We start from the raw sequence: 18,011 nt of genomic DNA, 5'->3' as shown, positions 1-18,011 counted from the left end.
TGCAGTTGTAAATATACTAACAAAGTGGGAAAAAAAGGTAAGGTTTTCTTCTGAACTTCATAAAAATGAATCCGATGTGACCAATCAAATAAAAAGAAAGTATCTGAGTCTTTTCCAGTTCACTACTTGTCTGCCTTGGTACATCCAAGGACCCTATCCGGTCAATGAGCTGTTAAAGGCACTATGGATGAGAAAATATCGCAGGATCTCCGCGAGGTAACATAAATTAATCACTAAGTTATTATTATCTCTTTCTTGCACAAAATTTAATTATAAAAATAACCAAATTTATTTAAAAGTTGAGTTTCCCAAAAAGAAATATTCAGGGTTGTATAAACAAGAACAATAACATTTCAAATGCTTGCACAAAAAAAGAAGAAGAAGTATTTTCCACTATTTTTAGTTACAATTAGTAGTGAGAAAGCATCAGCAAACATATCAAAGTAAGAAGTTACAGCAGAAAGAAAAGTAAGTAAGAAATAAATACAAGTATTGTAACAAGGAAAACGCCATTATCGATACAATTAATAAAATTCAAGACGGTGACGAGACAATACGTCTCTGCTTTTGCGGTCCTAACCGCAAAGCCCCCAACAACGGAAAATTATCACTATCCCCCCCCGTTCCCCAGACAATGAGTTGTAGAGGCTCATATAAAGAGAAAAACTAAAGGTACCACCACACCTGCTGGATTTGAACCTCTGACCATTGGCTTACTAGTCCAAGGCGTTATCAACTGAGCTAATCCCTTCCTTGTAAGATTAGTAATAATTTGCACTATACAGGGTGACCAGAGTTATATGCTCCACCCACTTTTTTTTTTTAACGGCGGGAAATTTCTAAAAAATAAAAAACACGTATTCAATCATTTTTAGTGTAGTTTATTTTCAATGATTGACCCATTTTTTTAAACCCCTGTATCTCGAGATACAGCATCCAACTTTGTTTTTTCAAATGGAACATTACAATTTTTTTTACATATTTTGATAGTTTTTGAGCTCCTAAAAAAAACGAAAAAATTTTTTTTGAAATCGATTAGGTTTTTCAAAAGTTATGGTAATTTAAAATATGTGAAACAAATTTCAGTTTATTGTCAAAATTACGTTATTTTTTTTTAAGGAATCTGTTCAAACTGGGCACAACCAACGGATAGGCAAGCCAAAACTCTGGACTCCCATGCTTTTCTTGTAGCAGCACTTATGGTGGCGAAGTCAAGATCTAGGCAGGCGTTTCAGATCATCGACTGAAGCCACGAGATTAAGGTTACTGTACACTTTATTTTTTAGGTATCCCCACAAAAAATAGTCCATTTTGGTTAAGTCTGGAGATCGAGGTGGCCATTGGATGGGACAATGAGTCCCTAATCATCTTTCATGGAAATGTCTGTCCAGGTAACCTTAAACCACTCTCGCATTATGTGCCGGGCAACCATCTTGTTGAAAATACATATCTAGCCGACGTTGTAGATGAACATCCTTGAAGCAGAACTGGCAAAATGTCCCTTAAAAAAAAGTTAGAAACCTTGCACCAGTTAAGTTCTCTCTGTAGAAGTATGGGCCGATTAGTTGATTCCCTAAAACTCCACACCAAACGTTTGCAGAAAAAACAACCTGAACGTCGAATAACTCTAGCCTGCGTAGATCTTGACTTCGCCACCATAAGTGCTGCTACAAGCAAAGCGTGGGAGTCCAGAGTTTTGGCTTGCCTATCCGTTGGTTGTGCCCAGTTTAAACAGATTCTTTAAAAAAAAATAACGTAATTTTGACAATAAACTGAAATTTGTTTCACATATTTTAAATTACCATAACTTTTGAAAAACCTAACCGATTTCAAAAATTTTTTTTTCGTTTTTTTTAGGAGCTCAAATACTATCAAAATATGTAAAAACATTGTAACGTTCCATTTGAAAAAACAAAGTTGGATGCTGTATCTCGAGTTGCAGGGGTTTAAAAAAATGGGTCAATCACTGAAAATAAACTAGACTAAAAATGATTAAATACGTGTTTTTTATTTTTTCGAAATTTCCCGCCGTTAAAAAAAAAAGTGGGTGGAGCATATTACTCTGGTCACCCTGTATACGAGATGTGAAGAACGGTTTCCGCAGCACATATTACCTTTAAAAGTACTTGCAGAAGGAATGTGGAAAGTGATTTTTTAATAATTATAAAAAAGGTACACCTAAGAACTTCTACTTAATTACAATGACTTTATGGAGTCACCCACAAATTTATGAATTCTCTAAAAAAAACAGATCTCAGGGTTAAAATCAAAATATAAAAAAAAGTTACAAAAAATCCAAAAAAATTTTTAGACTTTACAAATTTCTATAGAAGCTTTTTATCTAAAGCTAAAAGTTTGTGTTTGAGGATATGAATTGGATTTGCTTCATTGTTAATTAGGAATTAATGTTGTTAGAAACATGTGGAGGCTTACAGTGGGAATGGGGAGATGATTAGGGTGGCAGAGAGAGAGCAAGATTAACTAAGAATGCGCAAGCTCCGTGCCGGCTCGATAGAGAATAGCCAATGACGGTTGGCCGTTTCTCTCCCCACCAGTCATACAACGCCAATGAAAAGATGTACGGGCTGAAGCACTAACAAAACATATATATACACACACACACGCCACGTTCAAGCCAATTTGTTGAGTTTTCACAAACATACATGCATACGTACGCGCATTAAAACAACCACAATAAGATCCATTATTGTTAGATATAAATATATTTTAAATAATCTAATTATGATTATTATTATTACCTCATTTACTGATAAGAATCAATAAATTGTTTTAATAATAGTATTTTAATCTTAAATTTTTGTATGATATATTTGTCTATAACATTTTATTTTATTTTGTTTCATAACAAAAACAATCATTTCACTTCTGAAGGCATTTAAGAAAGACAAAGAATTAAATAAATAATTTACTTCAGGTAAGTACCAAACAAATCGTATACATGCACCACTAAGTTGAAGCCAATTAGTTAACTTTTGGCACACATTCAAGCATACTTGACGTGCATTAGAAAAAACCACAATCATAACCTTACAAACTGATAAGAACCAATAGTGAAAAAGTACGTAAAGTAATTGCCAATTTTTTCAGGTGGGGCTTAACGACCAACTACTAATTAGGTGACGTAGACGGAGGAGTCTAGGATAATATACTTTAACAAATAAAAAGGAGCCACACACGGGATTCTAACTAGAAATCTACCAATTACAAAGCCACGTTTCATAACCAATACAACACAGGCTCCGATGTTACAGTATTATTTGCTAAGTGAAAAGAGATCCACTGAAAAATGCACACTTTACACCAAAATGTTTGGTAATTAGTTAAAAATGTTTTCTTCTATTAAATTTATAGCAGACTTTTTCAAATCTGATGAAAAGAGGATGTATACACAAACTTTGCTGAACACAATCCTGTCTCTAAACAACATTACGATCTATCTGATCACAATCAGAAGAGGCTATAGGCGTGGTCGTCTTTGTTCCAACTTCTTATTGGCCAATCTATCCGCCCATATTTTAAACATCTACCGCTACGTTGTGATTGGATAATTATTTAACCTGATTATTTCATAGAAAAAATAATTAGATTTTTTTTTTGCTAATTTTTCTCCAGTAGGTATTTGATAAATTATCAGATAATGCAATAAAAATATCTATTCTATTGTGATTATTTTTATTGGTTTATACTATTTATGCTAAAGAGAAAAAGAAAATTAAGTAGATTTGTAATATTTTTTGGGAGAAAAAAATGGATGAACCCAAATCTGCTAAGATGTGGGCCAGGAGAAGTAAGTCCGCCATGTTGTTGATGTTAATATGACGAATTGTGCTTCAATGTAAACTGGCCTCCCAATTATTGCTGAATAAAAGTATAATTGAAGAGAAAGTTCAATGATCTATCTGTGCAAATGTGAACAATTCGAATAGATACTTTGTGAGGAAATGACCTAAATTCTACAACACAGCTATCAGACAAGAGAACTTATTTGAATATGATCTACTAACTTCTCAAGTCAGAGATCCGCGGAAATAGTCTTTTGCTCATTACAAGCTCTATTTGAAAACAAAAACCAAAAAACACCACCAATTCTACCTAAAAAAAACTGCAGACTTGTAAAAATGGTGCTGAACTACAGCACAGGTTAAAAACCTGCATGTTTTTGCCCTTGGCTTTTAATATTTCCTCTCTGCCCGTGCAATCTTTTGCCTGTCTAAAACCAGTAAACGATGCCATTCTATACCATATTCAATTATATAAAATATAAGTAGGTACAAAATTTGGCCTTGAGAGAGTTTACTTTGTAGTTTATAGTGTTCACATATAAGTTTACAAAATACATTTACATTTTTCTAAATAAATCGCTCGAATAAAATCGCCCTTCTGGTTGTTGTCTTTAAAACGACCTTTCGTTTTTGAGACATTCTTTTTAAAACACGAACACAGACCATGCGCTTAAAATAAAATATTTATTTTGTCATAAAATTCTATTTTGAAAATTTCTCATAGCCGCAATGCTTTCCTTAAAAACGAGTAAAAATGGGCAACTGAGGAATAAGTGGAAGGCTAATCTCAGTGAGATTTTCGGCCAAGACTAACGAGTCTTGGGTGCTCTCTTGAGTGCTGAAGGAGAACTCGTTAATGAATATTTGGAAACTGATAAAGTATAAAGATGAAAGTCAAACATTTCGTAGTCATAAAAGATTCGTTATCTTTTATTTGTCGACGATGGATTCAAATGTAATACAGTATGTACTTCAAGAAAAAAGATCTGAATATAAAGTAGATTTCTTATTGTAATACTGAGTATAAAGAACATTTTGCCTCAATTCTTTTCATAATTGAAATCTTTATATGAATTAATAAATTAGTGTTGATAATAATTAATTTAATTTTCTATGTCTGCGCCTTTATTCGATGAGTTTTCCTTTCAAATGATAACTAGATATTGCACTTAATTAAAGCAAATTCAAGTGTAAATAAAATAAATACTTAGCGACGGTGTGGGTTGAAATTTCCGTAAAATACTTCTTCACTTTGTTTTTCTTGATTTTTGCGATAAAAATCATGAGCTCTTCCTAAAGGTTTTTATTTTTTATAAAGGAAAGAAAATTCATACTTTCAAAATGACAGGTAACGAGAAACGAGGCAAAGAGCAATCTTTTAGGAAAGACTCTTAAAGAAGTAAAGTATGACTCCTCAATTATTGGTGAGATCTGATTTCTTTAAAAAGATTACAAAAAAAAAAAAATGCAGAAAACAAGGTGACAAGGTCTTTGATCATTTTGGTATACATTGAAGGGGCTTTAGGAAGGATGATGTGCTACTCAAACGTTGATTAAAATATTCTTAGAAACAATAATCTATCAGCTGCAGCAGAATAAAAAAGTCAACTGTGCTTCCTGGTAGGGAAAAAAAAGACGCTAAATTCACTTCTTCTTTTTGGTTGGTGATCAGTGTTAATGATGCAGGAAAACAGCTCGGCATGCTCCTGAGGGATGAACACGTCCGATAGGGTTTAGAAATTCATTTAAAAAAGTTGGGAAATTTATTTTTTGGATGCAACAAATTTATTAAGATCAGTATCGAGCAAACAAAGGAAGAAAATCCAGAGAATAGTTCATCTTAAAGGCCTGGATTCTGGTGAAGCAAGAGAAACGTTATAGGCCGGAAGGAAAGCAATACGCCTGAAAGAATATCCTATTGGAGAGGAAACGAATCAATGGATAAACAGGATGTCCGAGGAAAGATAAGTATTCCTTAGAATGGTAAGTGTATACTCAAAATTATTTTCAACGTCATTTGATAATGAAAACGATTCAAATTTACAATTATTTAAATTCAATATCGAAGGAAATTGACGAATATAAGCTCGAATTGAATAAAAAGCGAACAAACGTGCATCCTTTTAAAGATGACAACGGTTAAACTTTTTTTTTTTCAATTTTTAAGAACTGTATGCTGCTTTAAATTAATCTGTCTTCTTTGAGTAGATGCAGGATGTGACGTACAAACTAATAAAACGTCAATTTATTGCCATTCCAAGAAAGATTTGGTGCTGAAGTAATAAATAATTCTAAATTTCAGCATAAATTTCAATAGGCAACTTTTGGTAAAAATTTATGCTATTTCCTGCTCATTTACTGGTTTCCGTTCAAAAATAATTTTACATAATTTGATTGATTTTATTACCGAAGTTTGTCTATAACCATACCCGAAAATTGATTAAACATTTAATACAAAGTGAAGACACCTTATTTTCATAAATGGGTTTTTGTAGTCTTTAATATTGCCTCCTTTGCTCCTCTCCGACCTGCGGTCTAATATTGATCTGGACATGAGCAGAGGTTGTTATCAGGAAAGTGGCCAAAGAATCTGTAAAGGACTTACAGACGAGACGAAGAAGAAGTAGCCCGAGGATAATGTGGAGTGCAAAAATAAGCCTATATAAGAAAAGTAAAATTCGAAAGTTCTAGGACATGAACTTAGATATTTACTATAATTTATTAAGACAAAAACAGAAATTTACATGTTTATAAATAGCAAATTGGTCGCAGCAACTAACTTTGACGTTGGTTAGGGTGATACAACCTTTTTAATACAAAAAAACATTCAGGATATCTGAATAATCTCATTTCCGGATAACCTGAAGAAAATTGAAAAAGGAAATGAATTATTTCCTACCTGTATCCTATCTTCTGGAAGATCGGTTTTAAGCGATAACATTTCTCTAGCATAAACGTCCGGATAATGAGCTTCTTTAAACGCTTTCTCTAATTCTTCTAGTTGGTAACTGGTAAATATCGTCCTGAAATTTAGATTGTCTCTAAGAATAATTTAAAATCTATATTATTAAGGCGTTATTTTTTTATCTTATTTTTTATTATATATACATTTGGCTAACCTATGTCTTCGTTTCTTCTTTTTCTTTGACGATCCAAAACCTGTCAGACCTTCAGATGTGTAATCTTTACCAGATTCTTGGTGAAGGTGGCCCAAACCTGTGAGGAACAGAGAAATAACTTTATTTTGCATTTGCAAGTAAATATAATGAAGGCATAATTACATATATAGCTTTTTAATATTAATTAATATTAGCATTAATTAGAGCATATTAATTAGAGAAAAATGATATGGCTAAATATTAGCTATTTCGACTATTGAGTTACACTTTACTCATCTTGGTTGAGCTATAAGTGATTGTTAGTTTTCGTATAACCTACTTACAATCGTCTTCACTTTATTAGAACTAAATTTACATTCTGTACCCATGGTATATTTTGTTCTGTTTACGTATTGGAATGAAAATACATCATTTCAAAACATATTAAGTTCTCCGCTTAGAGAAAAACAGAGGAATGACTAATTTGATTTTAAATTGCTTGAATCTTGAGCTTAGGTATATTTTTTTCTTAAGATGGAAGTTCAAAATTGGCATAAGTGAATTGAATTGAAATTAAATTGAAGTAATATCAATTTTTTCAAACAGGCTTAGCGTCTAACTACCAAATTAGGTGTCTTGGACGGAGCCGATTAGCAGACATACTAGCAGACACCGATATCAAGTGTATAATTGCAAAAGCAGCACTACAAAAATGGCAGACAGATTACAGTAATGATAATAAAGGGAGATTCTATAAAACTATGACAGATCAGTTACCTAGACAACCATGGTTTAAGGGAACTGTCACTAATAAATGGGTTGTTACGACAATAAGCAGGCTGAGAGCGAACCACGCTGTGTGCGGATCGTATCTTCACAGGATCAACAAAAGGTCCTCTCCTCTTTGCGTAGATTTCAATGAGGAGGAGGATTTCAAACATATAATAATGATATGTCCACGTTATGTGGTAGAAAGGAAACGATTGTTTGACGACATATACAGGTATTTAGATGCACCATTTCGCTACGAAGACTTAATATTCTCCACCAACATATATGTGCTTAATTCTATAGCAGAGCTAGCAATGAAATATGAATGTATTTACAAGTTATAGAATGAATGAAAGAAAATGATTACAGAAGGAGTACGTGATTTTAATTTAGGTTAAGCTATAAGGATGGCAGAAATATAGAGTACTGATCCATCCATTAGCTGTAGTTTATGTAAATAGTTGTATATAGTAGAGGGATGAATGTGTGAAGCGAATGTATTTACAAGTAAGAATGGAGAGTGATATTCTGGTTATAAGCACCTAGACGACGCCAAAAAAAAAGACAAAAAAAAAAGACATACTGTAAGTTTCTCATTTAACCCAGAATCGAACCAAGTAGCTCAATACATTTGTAGCTTTGAGGGCCTTACTTCTAAACCCTCGGCTTCCGTAGCGCCTTTGAAACGAAGAAAAACACTGGTGATACATAAATAGGATAATCTGAACTCTAGATAAACAAGTTCTGAGTAAGTGAAGTCCCAGAAAGAAATAAGTAAGAAATATTTGTGTGGACCACTCACCCGACTGTTTCTGACCACTTTTATTACTTCTAATTTTTATTTTCTTAAAAAATGAAAGTTGTTAACTTCACGTAATTGTTAATTTTAGTTAATAAGGACTGGTTAAATTTTTTGAAAAAGTTTTTTATCTAGAAAAACAATGTCTTTGATTTTTTCCATCCCAACATTTGTATCACAAATTGTTGACCAAAAACTTATTTCCATATTTGAGACCATCACAATATTTTTTTTTACTAGTAGCAAACCATAAATGAAATTTTACAAATTTAAGAAAATCGAAGTCCATTAACTGCATCAATTTAATGATAAACTTTTAAAGTTAGAGCTAGTTGTTCAGGGCGACGTTATGGCGTCCCTACCTAAGACAATTCCAGTATTACAAATAGATAAACACTTACAATAAAAGCTTACACATCACACTAGGTCTCTGTAGAAGTTGAAATTGGCAAATTAAGATTTGCGTATCCAAATAAAACTTTAGAAAATGACAACTATAGAAACAGCCATAATTCAGGACTAAATAGTGTTTTATAAAGAATTATTAGAGGAATGACTGATGAGTAAAGAGGCTCAAGTTAACAGTGTAAAAGAGCTGAGAGTTATGCGCTTTCAAAACCAATTTTTAGTTCTGTACATCAAGAATAAAAATGTGGTTAATTAATTCTTAATCGCTTAAACAAAAGTACAATTTGAGAGCTTCAGAAACATGCGAGACAAAGTAATAACTCTGGGATAAGACAAAAAAATAAAGTTAAGTAAATATATGTTCTGGGATGAACAAACAAACAAAAATGAATACAGATGAAATAATAAAACTGGGATGTATTAAATGTGCTGTATGTCGTATTAAAGATGGCATGGCAGCTCACTTTGTATCTTATTCCATGAACACTTTTTTCTTTTAACAGACTCCATCCGTTTTAGTAAACTGTTGTTGTTGTTGTTTTCTTGTATTTTACTCACCACCTCACCACTACCAACCTTCTGCACTTCTACTTGCCCATTCAGATAAAACTACTATCTCATCATCGTCCAGGGATGACGAGAACTACTGTTTTCTTGTTTTATAACTTCTCCACCACTGCCACGTTGTTGTTGTAGCAAGTGAACAAAAAAGATGGGAACAAAAGAGAGTTAAAAGAAAAGAAAAAGGAAAAGTAGAAAACAGCCACAGAGTCTAAAAGGGCAATTCGTTGGTGAAAGTACTAAAACAGAGGTGCTGGAGCGCTCTGGCGGCGAGAAGTCTAACTGTGGTAAATATTTAAATAAGTACCCGAGTGGTGAGTCGTTCCAGTCCGACACAAACTTATTCAGATCTGGCAAAAGAAAGACATCATACAGTTATATAAAAATTATTTTAAAAAGAATCTACTGTATTATATCAGAATTAAAACAACAGCGAACCTCCTCGCTTTTAAGTAATCAGCAGACCTTAAGAGCCATTTTAATAAATAGATTCTATTTTTTACTACCTAAGTTCCTAAAACATTTTCATGTTCTGAGTTTTCAAGAAAATTCCATCAAATAATCTGCGGTAAAAGAAAATGGTTGCACCAGTTTTTTAAAAATTTATTTCGTCACAAATTTTCTGAGGGTAAATTATGAATAACAAGCAAGTGCAAGAAGAAAGAAATTGATTAAAAGTATAATATGAAATTATGATTCCTTATTCTCTCAAGTAATAACATTAAAGTAGTAATTACATAATGGCTAAAGTGGGAAATAATAAGAATACATTATTTGAATATATAATAAAAACATGGTGTCATTATGATTCAGCACATTATGTTTAAGTAGTTCTGAATAATGAATGAAGTGACAGCAGACATTGGAAAATAAAATATAAAAACAACTTATCATCTAATGACCTTTTCTCTTTTGCGTTAGGGTTAAATGTGTTACTTTTACCAACTTATAATCCAATTAATGAGATATATTTAAATGAAATTCTTCTTTTTTTAATTTATTATTATTTGCGATTCATTAACAGAACTTATTTCAGGCAATTTCTGTATGCGAATCCAATTTTTATTAATTATAATGATTTTAATGAGATATTGAACTAACCGCTATAATCATATAATTCTATAATTAAATTTGCCTAGACCCAGTCTTTGCCTACAGCTCCTTTCAGTGCTACAAAGAATCACTCGAGCTGAAGGGAGAATTAAAATAAATGTAATTACATTAGATTCTCCCTAAGGCGAACTATCCTTCCACTCGTTTACCTAAACCACACTCCTCTTCCTACAACAGATTGTGTTAAGTACCTAGGTATCTTCATGGACAAACGCCTAACCTGGGAACCCACATACTAGACTTAAACGGAAAGAACTGAACAGACGATTTAAACTTCTCTCTAGAATTCTTGACAAACGATTGAATCTTTCATTAAACAACAAACGACTTGTCTACCATCATGATTCTCAAACCTGTCTGGAACTTCGGGGCTCAGTTAAAGCTTCCAACATCTACAGAATCGAATCATTTCAATCAAAAAAAACTCCATCGAAATGCTAACGCTCCTTACTTTGCACCAAGTACTCTTTGATCCCTATGTTCCATGCCTCAATTTCCTCATCTTCCTAACTCTCCAGTTTCCCAACTTACTGCGTTTCCTGGAAATCCTCCTAGAGGATGAAGCGCTGGTGGCCGTGCGATCTTCTCAATGAAGTAAGTGCCAATGCATAATTATGGAACGTTCTTCTTTGGGAATTTTTTCCATTATGTGAATTCTCCTAGTGGGTCGAAACATAGAGGATGTATGTATATTTTTTTTTTATATTATTTGATATTTGATATTAAAAGGAGAAGGTATAGGTTTTTTATTGGAAGAAGAATCTATTATCGCCAAGATTTGGTTACGGAGCCGATTTCTGAAAATAGTCGTAAAATTGTGCCAAGATCTGACTTCATGAAAGGAACCCTTATTATATATCTATTCACTTCAGGACCAACTCTCATTTCAAGGGTCCTCCAAACTATTATAAGTTCTGTATTGTCAAATAACAAAGTCTAGAGGAGTAGCCTAGTATTTTCTTTAAAATAGAGTAGCTAACAAAAAAAAAGTAGCAGGTAGAAATATCGCTTAATATTAGTTAATTAGATATTGAAAATGTTATTTTAAGGAATGGAAATTTATTTGTGAAGTCATGCGGTTACATGATTAGGTGTGTAAATAAACATTGTTACTGAAAGACAGAGTGAGAGTGAGTAGACCGAATGATGATGGTGATGATGGTAGTGTGTGGGTATAACCTCGTGCCACCCGCATCATCATCAGTAACTAGATGACTGTGCGATATTATTGTTACAGTATGCTAGTGTACATGTTGTAGCTGGCCTGAATATAACATCACAAACTAGGTACAATAAAGTGATTATAGATAGCAGCACTTACCTTATTCTTTTAAAAATAAGTATAATTTTAGTTTTTACCACAGACATTTTAATAATCACTCTTGCACATTACTTTACACTTAATTCCATCTAATCTGACTGAAGATGAACCAAAATATTTGAAAAATAAATGAATATTTATCAACAGAACAAAACAATAAAAAATGTTATTAGAAATTTTCCAGTGTCTTGAGATTGCTTACTGCTTATAAGCACCTAACTTTGTCTAATAATACCTCCATCTGCATGGATCATATTATCATATTACATAGAGATTCTATATTGTAGATGCGATTTATCTTTGAGTATTTGCCAATAAAAATCTTCTTGTTGGAAGCAAATAATTGGAGGGTTTCTTCATTATTTAATCATCAGCTTCAAGTTAACAAATAATTGATTTAATATTATTTAATATTTTTTCTAGAAATCGTAATAAATAGCTGAAAGTATTTACTGTCGTGTTAAGAACATTTCTTTGAAGTTATGTTCAGCCCAAACACTATAAATGCCACATTGTTAATTAGAATATGACTTCCCTGTTGAGGGTAATTCTTATGAAAAACGCTTCTTCACGGTAATATTCAGTCGTAAATCAGTATTAATGTAGTTTGATGGGTGATGAAGGGTTGTTTACTCTGAGAATTCCCAACTTATTTTGCTTTATATTCAAGAAGAGTTAAAAATAAAATCAACTTCGCCAAAAGATGGCTAAGCTTTTTTAGCCGCTGGGTGCCTTTTTAGCATCTGATAGTAAGAGATGAAAGAAGTTGTAACTACACTAAAAATTTATCGTTTAAAAACTCTTGGATTCTGTAGAATGTTTTTTTTTTCTCACAATGGTTCTTTAAGACATTTTTTACCATTTTTTTGGAGAGCAATATGTGCTTCTGGAGTTTAGATATAAATCTGTGGCTTGGTGCAAGAAGTGCTAATGTCAGATTTTGGTAAAAATGAGTAAAAAATCTGTTTTGATATATTTACCATCAGAATTTTTCTTGCAAGGAGTGCCGAAGTCAATTTCAAATAGTGACTGAGTTACTAAAAATTAATAGTGCCAATGTCAAAATTTAGCATCAATATTTCCCCCTCTTCAGGTAAACCAAAGAGGACGGACACTCGTAATCCCTTTTTTGACATTGGCACTTCTTGCACCAAGCCACAGAAATATATGCCGACATATTGTAAGAAGGGAAACATTTTATAATGCTGAAAAACAAAAGTAAAAGGAGTCCCTTACAATATTTTACTCTCCAATTCGCCATATTTGTTTTGAAATTTGCTTATTTATTGTCGTCCTGTAGTTCACTGGGTTTTCTTATAAAACATGTCCTTCGTTTTATTCTTTTTCCTATGGTGGTAACGTCTCCATGATAACCTTCCAGGTAATCTGTTCTTTGGCAACATCTTTGAAGATCGTGTCAGTTGTTTCTTTCTTCAATTGAATCTTTGGTCTTCATTATTTCCTTGAAGATAGTACAGCAAATCTCTCCAAAAATATTTCAGTAAAATAAGGCCAAAAGCGTAAAATATCAATCTCTTTAGCATTAATGGAAGGACGAACGTGTGAAATGATACTACTAAAAACAGATTTAAATGGGAAAAGATTAACTGAATGGATAGCCTACTGGATTTTCACGTGGAGAACCCAGGTCCGAATTCTGCTGGAGGCCCTTGTCTTTTCTCTTAATAGAAGCTTCTTACAGCTTATTGTCCGTTGATGGACAGTTTTTGTCTCCAACGAGAGAACACTGAGGACGGCAGTGCATTGTAAAAAGCTTCGGGCCCTAATGATCTCAGATGTCAATTACATTTTTGGGATGAATAGTTATCTGATTATTTAGAAATAAGTGTTTAACTTTGAATTAGCGTGCTTCCTGCAATTATTTCTTAATTTAAATAAAGTTAACCTACTTTAATAAATCTGTTCACCTCAAAAATTTAACCATTCTAAAATAGGAGCACTACTTTTGGCTCAAATTTCCGAGGTTGGAGTTTGCTTGTACTGAATCAATTAAATGCTTAAGAATACTTCCAGAATTCTGTTGGAAGTTAAGACTAGAAATGGGTTACAAAGTTCCTTGAGTAATATATACTCAATATTAATAAACAAAAAGGAAGTGATCCCAGATTATCCTTATTTTGTGATTTCCATTAAACAAGAGAATGAAATAAAAAATGTTAAGGAATGTATGTTACTGTGATGACACACAGCAGGAAAACGACAAGAATGCGATCACCTATATAAATATTCAGTTCACCATCTGTTTAACAATTAACATAATAGAAAAGGAAGGGTTATTTTAGCTGTAGCGACCCCTTAACCAATCCCAACCCGAATTCACTTACTCAGTTAAACCATAAAGTAATAAAATTAACCGTTCCGGTATCAACTGGTGAACTATCCACTACTTCTAACCTACCTCGTTCCACTTGCTATTTCTGCTAATGGCCTTTGAGGAATTTTCTAATAAACCTCGTCCCCGGACGAGTTGCCACCCCCACAGAGCGCTGCCTCCACCCAGTCCTCTATGATTGCCCCTTATCCTATTATTACCGGGCCACATTCCATAGCACAGCCGGCGTGTGGATTATTCCACTAATACCAGTACAGTTTATTAGGGTAAGCCGCTTAGCGTGTTCGTTCGGCTTCCAATGGGGCTTTTTTTTTTTGTTCTTGCCGTCAAAGCTGACCCCAACTAATTTACTACTTATTGCGTGCATTATCGATTGCATATTAGACGGCAATCATGGAATTCACTTAAATAGCAATTAATTTAGTTTCTGTCTCTATTATTAATCAGAGTGAACCAATAACTGATATTATTCAAAAATCGAATTTAAATTGTCTATGATCTTATGAGGAATATGCTACAAATTACTTATTCGGACACACGGGAAACGAAGCAGCAGATTTATTGGCCAGAGAAGGCTCTGCGGGACACTTCGTTGGCCCGGAGCCCTATTTTGGGGTCTCTAAGTGTCTTAAGACTGCGGCCATTAAACTATGGGTGCAGAATAGGTCTCAAGAGTGGTGGCTTGCCACCACAGGGCAGAGACGGGCTATTCGCCAAGGCTGACTGCAGAATTAATCCGTCAAGGCCGTGGGGCTATAAGGATAATTGTAGGCCTATTAACCGGCCACTGAAGGCTCAGAAAACACATGCATCGCATGGGCCTGGCAGATCATAGCCTTTGTAGATTCTGTCAGGAAGAGGAGGAAACGGCACTGCACGTGTTGTGTCAGTGTGAGGGACTTGTCTGGCTAAGGATGTTACTTCTCGGGGAGGAAAAACCAAGGCCTGTAAGCTTTACCCAAGAGTCGCTCTCCAGAATTAAGAGTCTGATTAAACGCACAGGTCTGGAGGGTGAGCACTAAAATTGGGGAGCCGTAATAGTAGATCCAAAGGGGTCGCAGTGGCGTAGGCCTTAAGGGCCGCCCTATTAGAATCTAATCTAAATTACTTATTCCCCGAGCCTTTTAACATAAAGTTGTGATATAACTAATCATGCAGTTAGACAACATCAAAGAATAATTAAGGTGAATAATTGATTTTAGGTGAACAACAACCTCCAACAACATTAATAGAATGAAAGCAATTAAAATGGTTTGGACACCAAATAAGGTTGGATGAACTCTCAATCAACGGGCTATTTACTAAACTGAGCGAAGTTATCTTAAATATTAATAGTATTGAGAATTAGAGATGTCGCTGAAACTCCGACTTTGAAAGAGATCGCTTCACAGAAGTGTGCATTCTGTTCAGATAAAGATCCACCATTTCTTGAAAATTCTTTTCAGGAAAACTGCCTTTAAGAAAGAGTTTGGGAACCTAACACTTCCATTGAATGCTCTTTTTAATATTTATAGACAGCCTTTAGGTTCAAGTCAACATCTAATAAAAATATGTTAATAGAAAACTAAAGAAAATTGTATACATTTCTTCAAATTCCATATTATATCAATGAATTCAACAGTTGCTAACACTAAACAGTTAACAGAATCGTACATAAAACTGAAATTGCCAATGCCAATGGAAGTTCCAACAAAACTGTCCCCCAAAAATGTTTTCTGAGAAAATGTTTCTAATAAAAATAACAGTAAGTCTTTTAAGATAGAATCAAATTTAGCTGGAGTTAAAGTTGTACAGTTTTCAAATTACCTCTCACAGATTGATAATAAAACAAAAATCAAAATAAATCAAGGAAATTCCCTTATAGTTTAAACCTTACTGAAGAATTAGAAATAATAATCATTCATTGTACTTCTAACATGAATTTACTTCATTCCAAAGCTTTGTTTTAATTAAGAAAAATTAAGAATTTTGGATTTGGAGGTAAAATTAAATAGGAAAATAAGCTAATTTGATCATTTAATGCAATATCTGTGGGCGGAATAGACTTAAAATAGATATTCTGAGAATCATTAAATACAGGGAAAATTAAGAAAAAATGTTCGAGATTGTCAAAGCAGATGTTACATACGTGGCAAGGAACAACCTGCTTAAAATTTAACTGTTCTTATTATAATGCAATCTGATTTGACGGCTAATTTCCTTCTTATTTATATGGCAGTTGATAATCAAAGCAAAGTGATATTTCTATAAAATAATTAAAGTAGTACGGACATCTCGGCAAATGAGGTTGTTAGCCATTGGCTTCAACAAGTTGAGAACATTTATTTGGTACTGGTCCAGGATCCTGGACAACCCATAAGACATGTCCGATCTATTTTAACTAGGATGTACACAATTATGAGGCCCATTTAAAGGGTATATTTTCACTAATCTGTGTCATAACAGAGTCAAAGAAAATGGGATTTTGGCACTGAGGAAAGTTTTAACCACCATTTTGAAAAGTCTTTTAAATATTTTAAGCTCGATATAGTGACTGTCCGATCAATTCATGTCGTTCATAAAGGAAATGCAAAGAACGCTCGATGAATTTAAACTGGAATCTTTCTAAATATCACCTGAAGGGAAGAACTTCCAAATTTAAGCTGCATAAAGGTGTACGCTGAGCAGCGTCTATCATTTTTCAAGATAAGATTCAATGTGGTAATAATTAGCCGACTTGCCTGAGAGCTATTGTTAACAATTTACTCATATTAAGAATGGGTAAAATGGTGGCCACAAATAGTTATATTTCTTTGGTAAGTTTTATCATAATTGACCTTCAAGTAATTCTCTTTGCAATAGCTAGCCAGCACTTTCAGTTCAGGCTGAATGTCGGCCATAAATAAGCTGTAATGGTGATATAGTCAGCATACTTGCTTACTTAAGATCTATAGAACCTCTAATATTAATGCCCATTTAGATCCCATCTCTGAAAAGTATTCAACCAGATCGGTTATGAATAAATTCAAAAAGAGCGGGCTCAAGATCACTGCTTAAAGAACTCTAGAGGTGTTAACCATTACCTCAGATTGTTTAGATCTATTGTCAATGAATGTCTGAGCAAAATCATACGAGTTGTTTTAGTATTTGGATCATCTTTGGGCAAATACCCAAATTGAAAAGTTTATTCCTTAAAAGATTTAGAAGGAATAGAGTCAATTGCTCGTGAAAGATCTACAGAAATAAGTTGGATCCGAAATAACATAATTTTGTTGTTTTTAAAAGCCTAGCTAAATATGTAAATATGTAAGGCACTAAAAAATGTAAAAATTCCATCAATATTGCTTCTACCTGGACGAAAACCCGTTTGTTTCTTTGGGATTAATTGGGCCGCTTCAAACAAGTTTTTTAATCTATTACCCAATAGCTGTTCAATAAGTGTAGTATTGGTACTTATCAAACTTTTAAAAGTAAAAATCTGCAAGATTGTACAGCTCCCTTTTAACATTTTTTTAAAATAACTACAGTAGGAGCAAGTTGATTTAAGTTGAACAACAAACTTTTATTATTTAAAGGTTTACGAAAGAAAAACAGCTGCGGTCTTTAATACATTTTATTTGGCGTGATTAAGTGCCACAGAGTGTAATTTAACAATTTAACTTGGTACCTATTTGTGTGACATATGTAACAATTCCGCCACTTCCCTAGAGCTTTGTATATAATTAATTCAAAGTGGTTGTACAACGAGGGCGACTGCTGACGATGTAGATCCACCAGTTTGGAGGGTTACAGACCATGTTTTCAA

General features: G+C 33.5%; 1 protein-coding gene across 3 annotated transcripts in view; it reads right to left on the bottom strand.

Moving 5' to 3' along the window:
- LOC141452585 (uncharacterized) overlaps positions 1–18,011 on the bottom strand; it is a 156,140-nt gene that overhangs the window by 40,334 nt on the left and 97,795 nt on the right. For all 3 annotated transcript variants that reach the window (XM_074124886.1, XM_074124887.1, XM_074124888.1), the window contains 2 exons: positions 6,923–7,019; positions 6,703–6,826 (listed from right to left, as the gene is read on the bottom strand). In XM_074124886.1, the coding sequence (XP_073980987.1) occupies positions 6,703–6,826; positions 6,923–7,019 (221 nt within the window). The remainder of the gene's footprint in view (positions 1–6,702; positions 6,827–6,922; positions 7,020–18,011) is intronic.

This window comes from Rhodnius prolixus, unplaced genomic scaffold (genome assembly GCF_049639745.1).
Source record: "Rhodnius prolixus isolate KJV_2025 unplaced genomic scaffold, Rpr scaffold_3, whole genome shotgun sequence".
In the NCBI taxonomy this organism is placed as follows: Eukaryota; Metazoa; Arthropoda; class Insecta; order Hemiptera; family Reduviidae; genus Rhodnius; species Rhodnius prolixus.
This window is presented reverse-complemented; position numbering and strand designations above follow the sequence as displayed.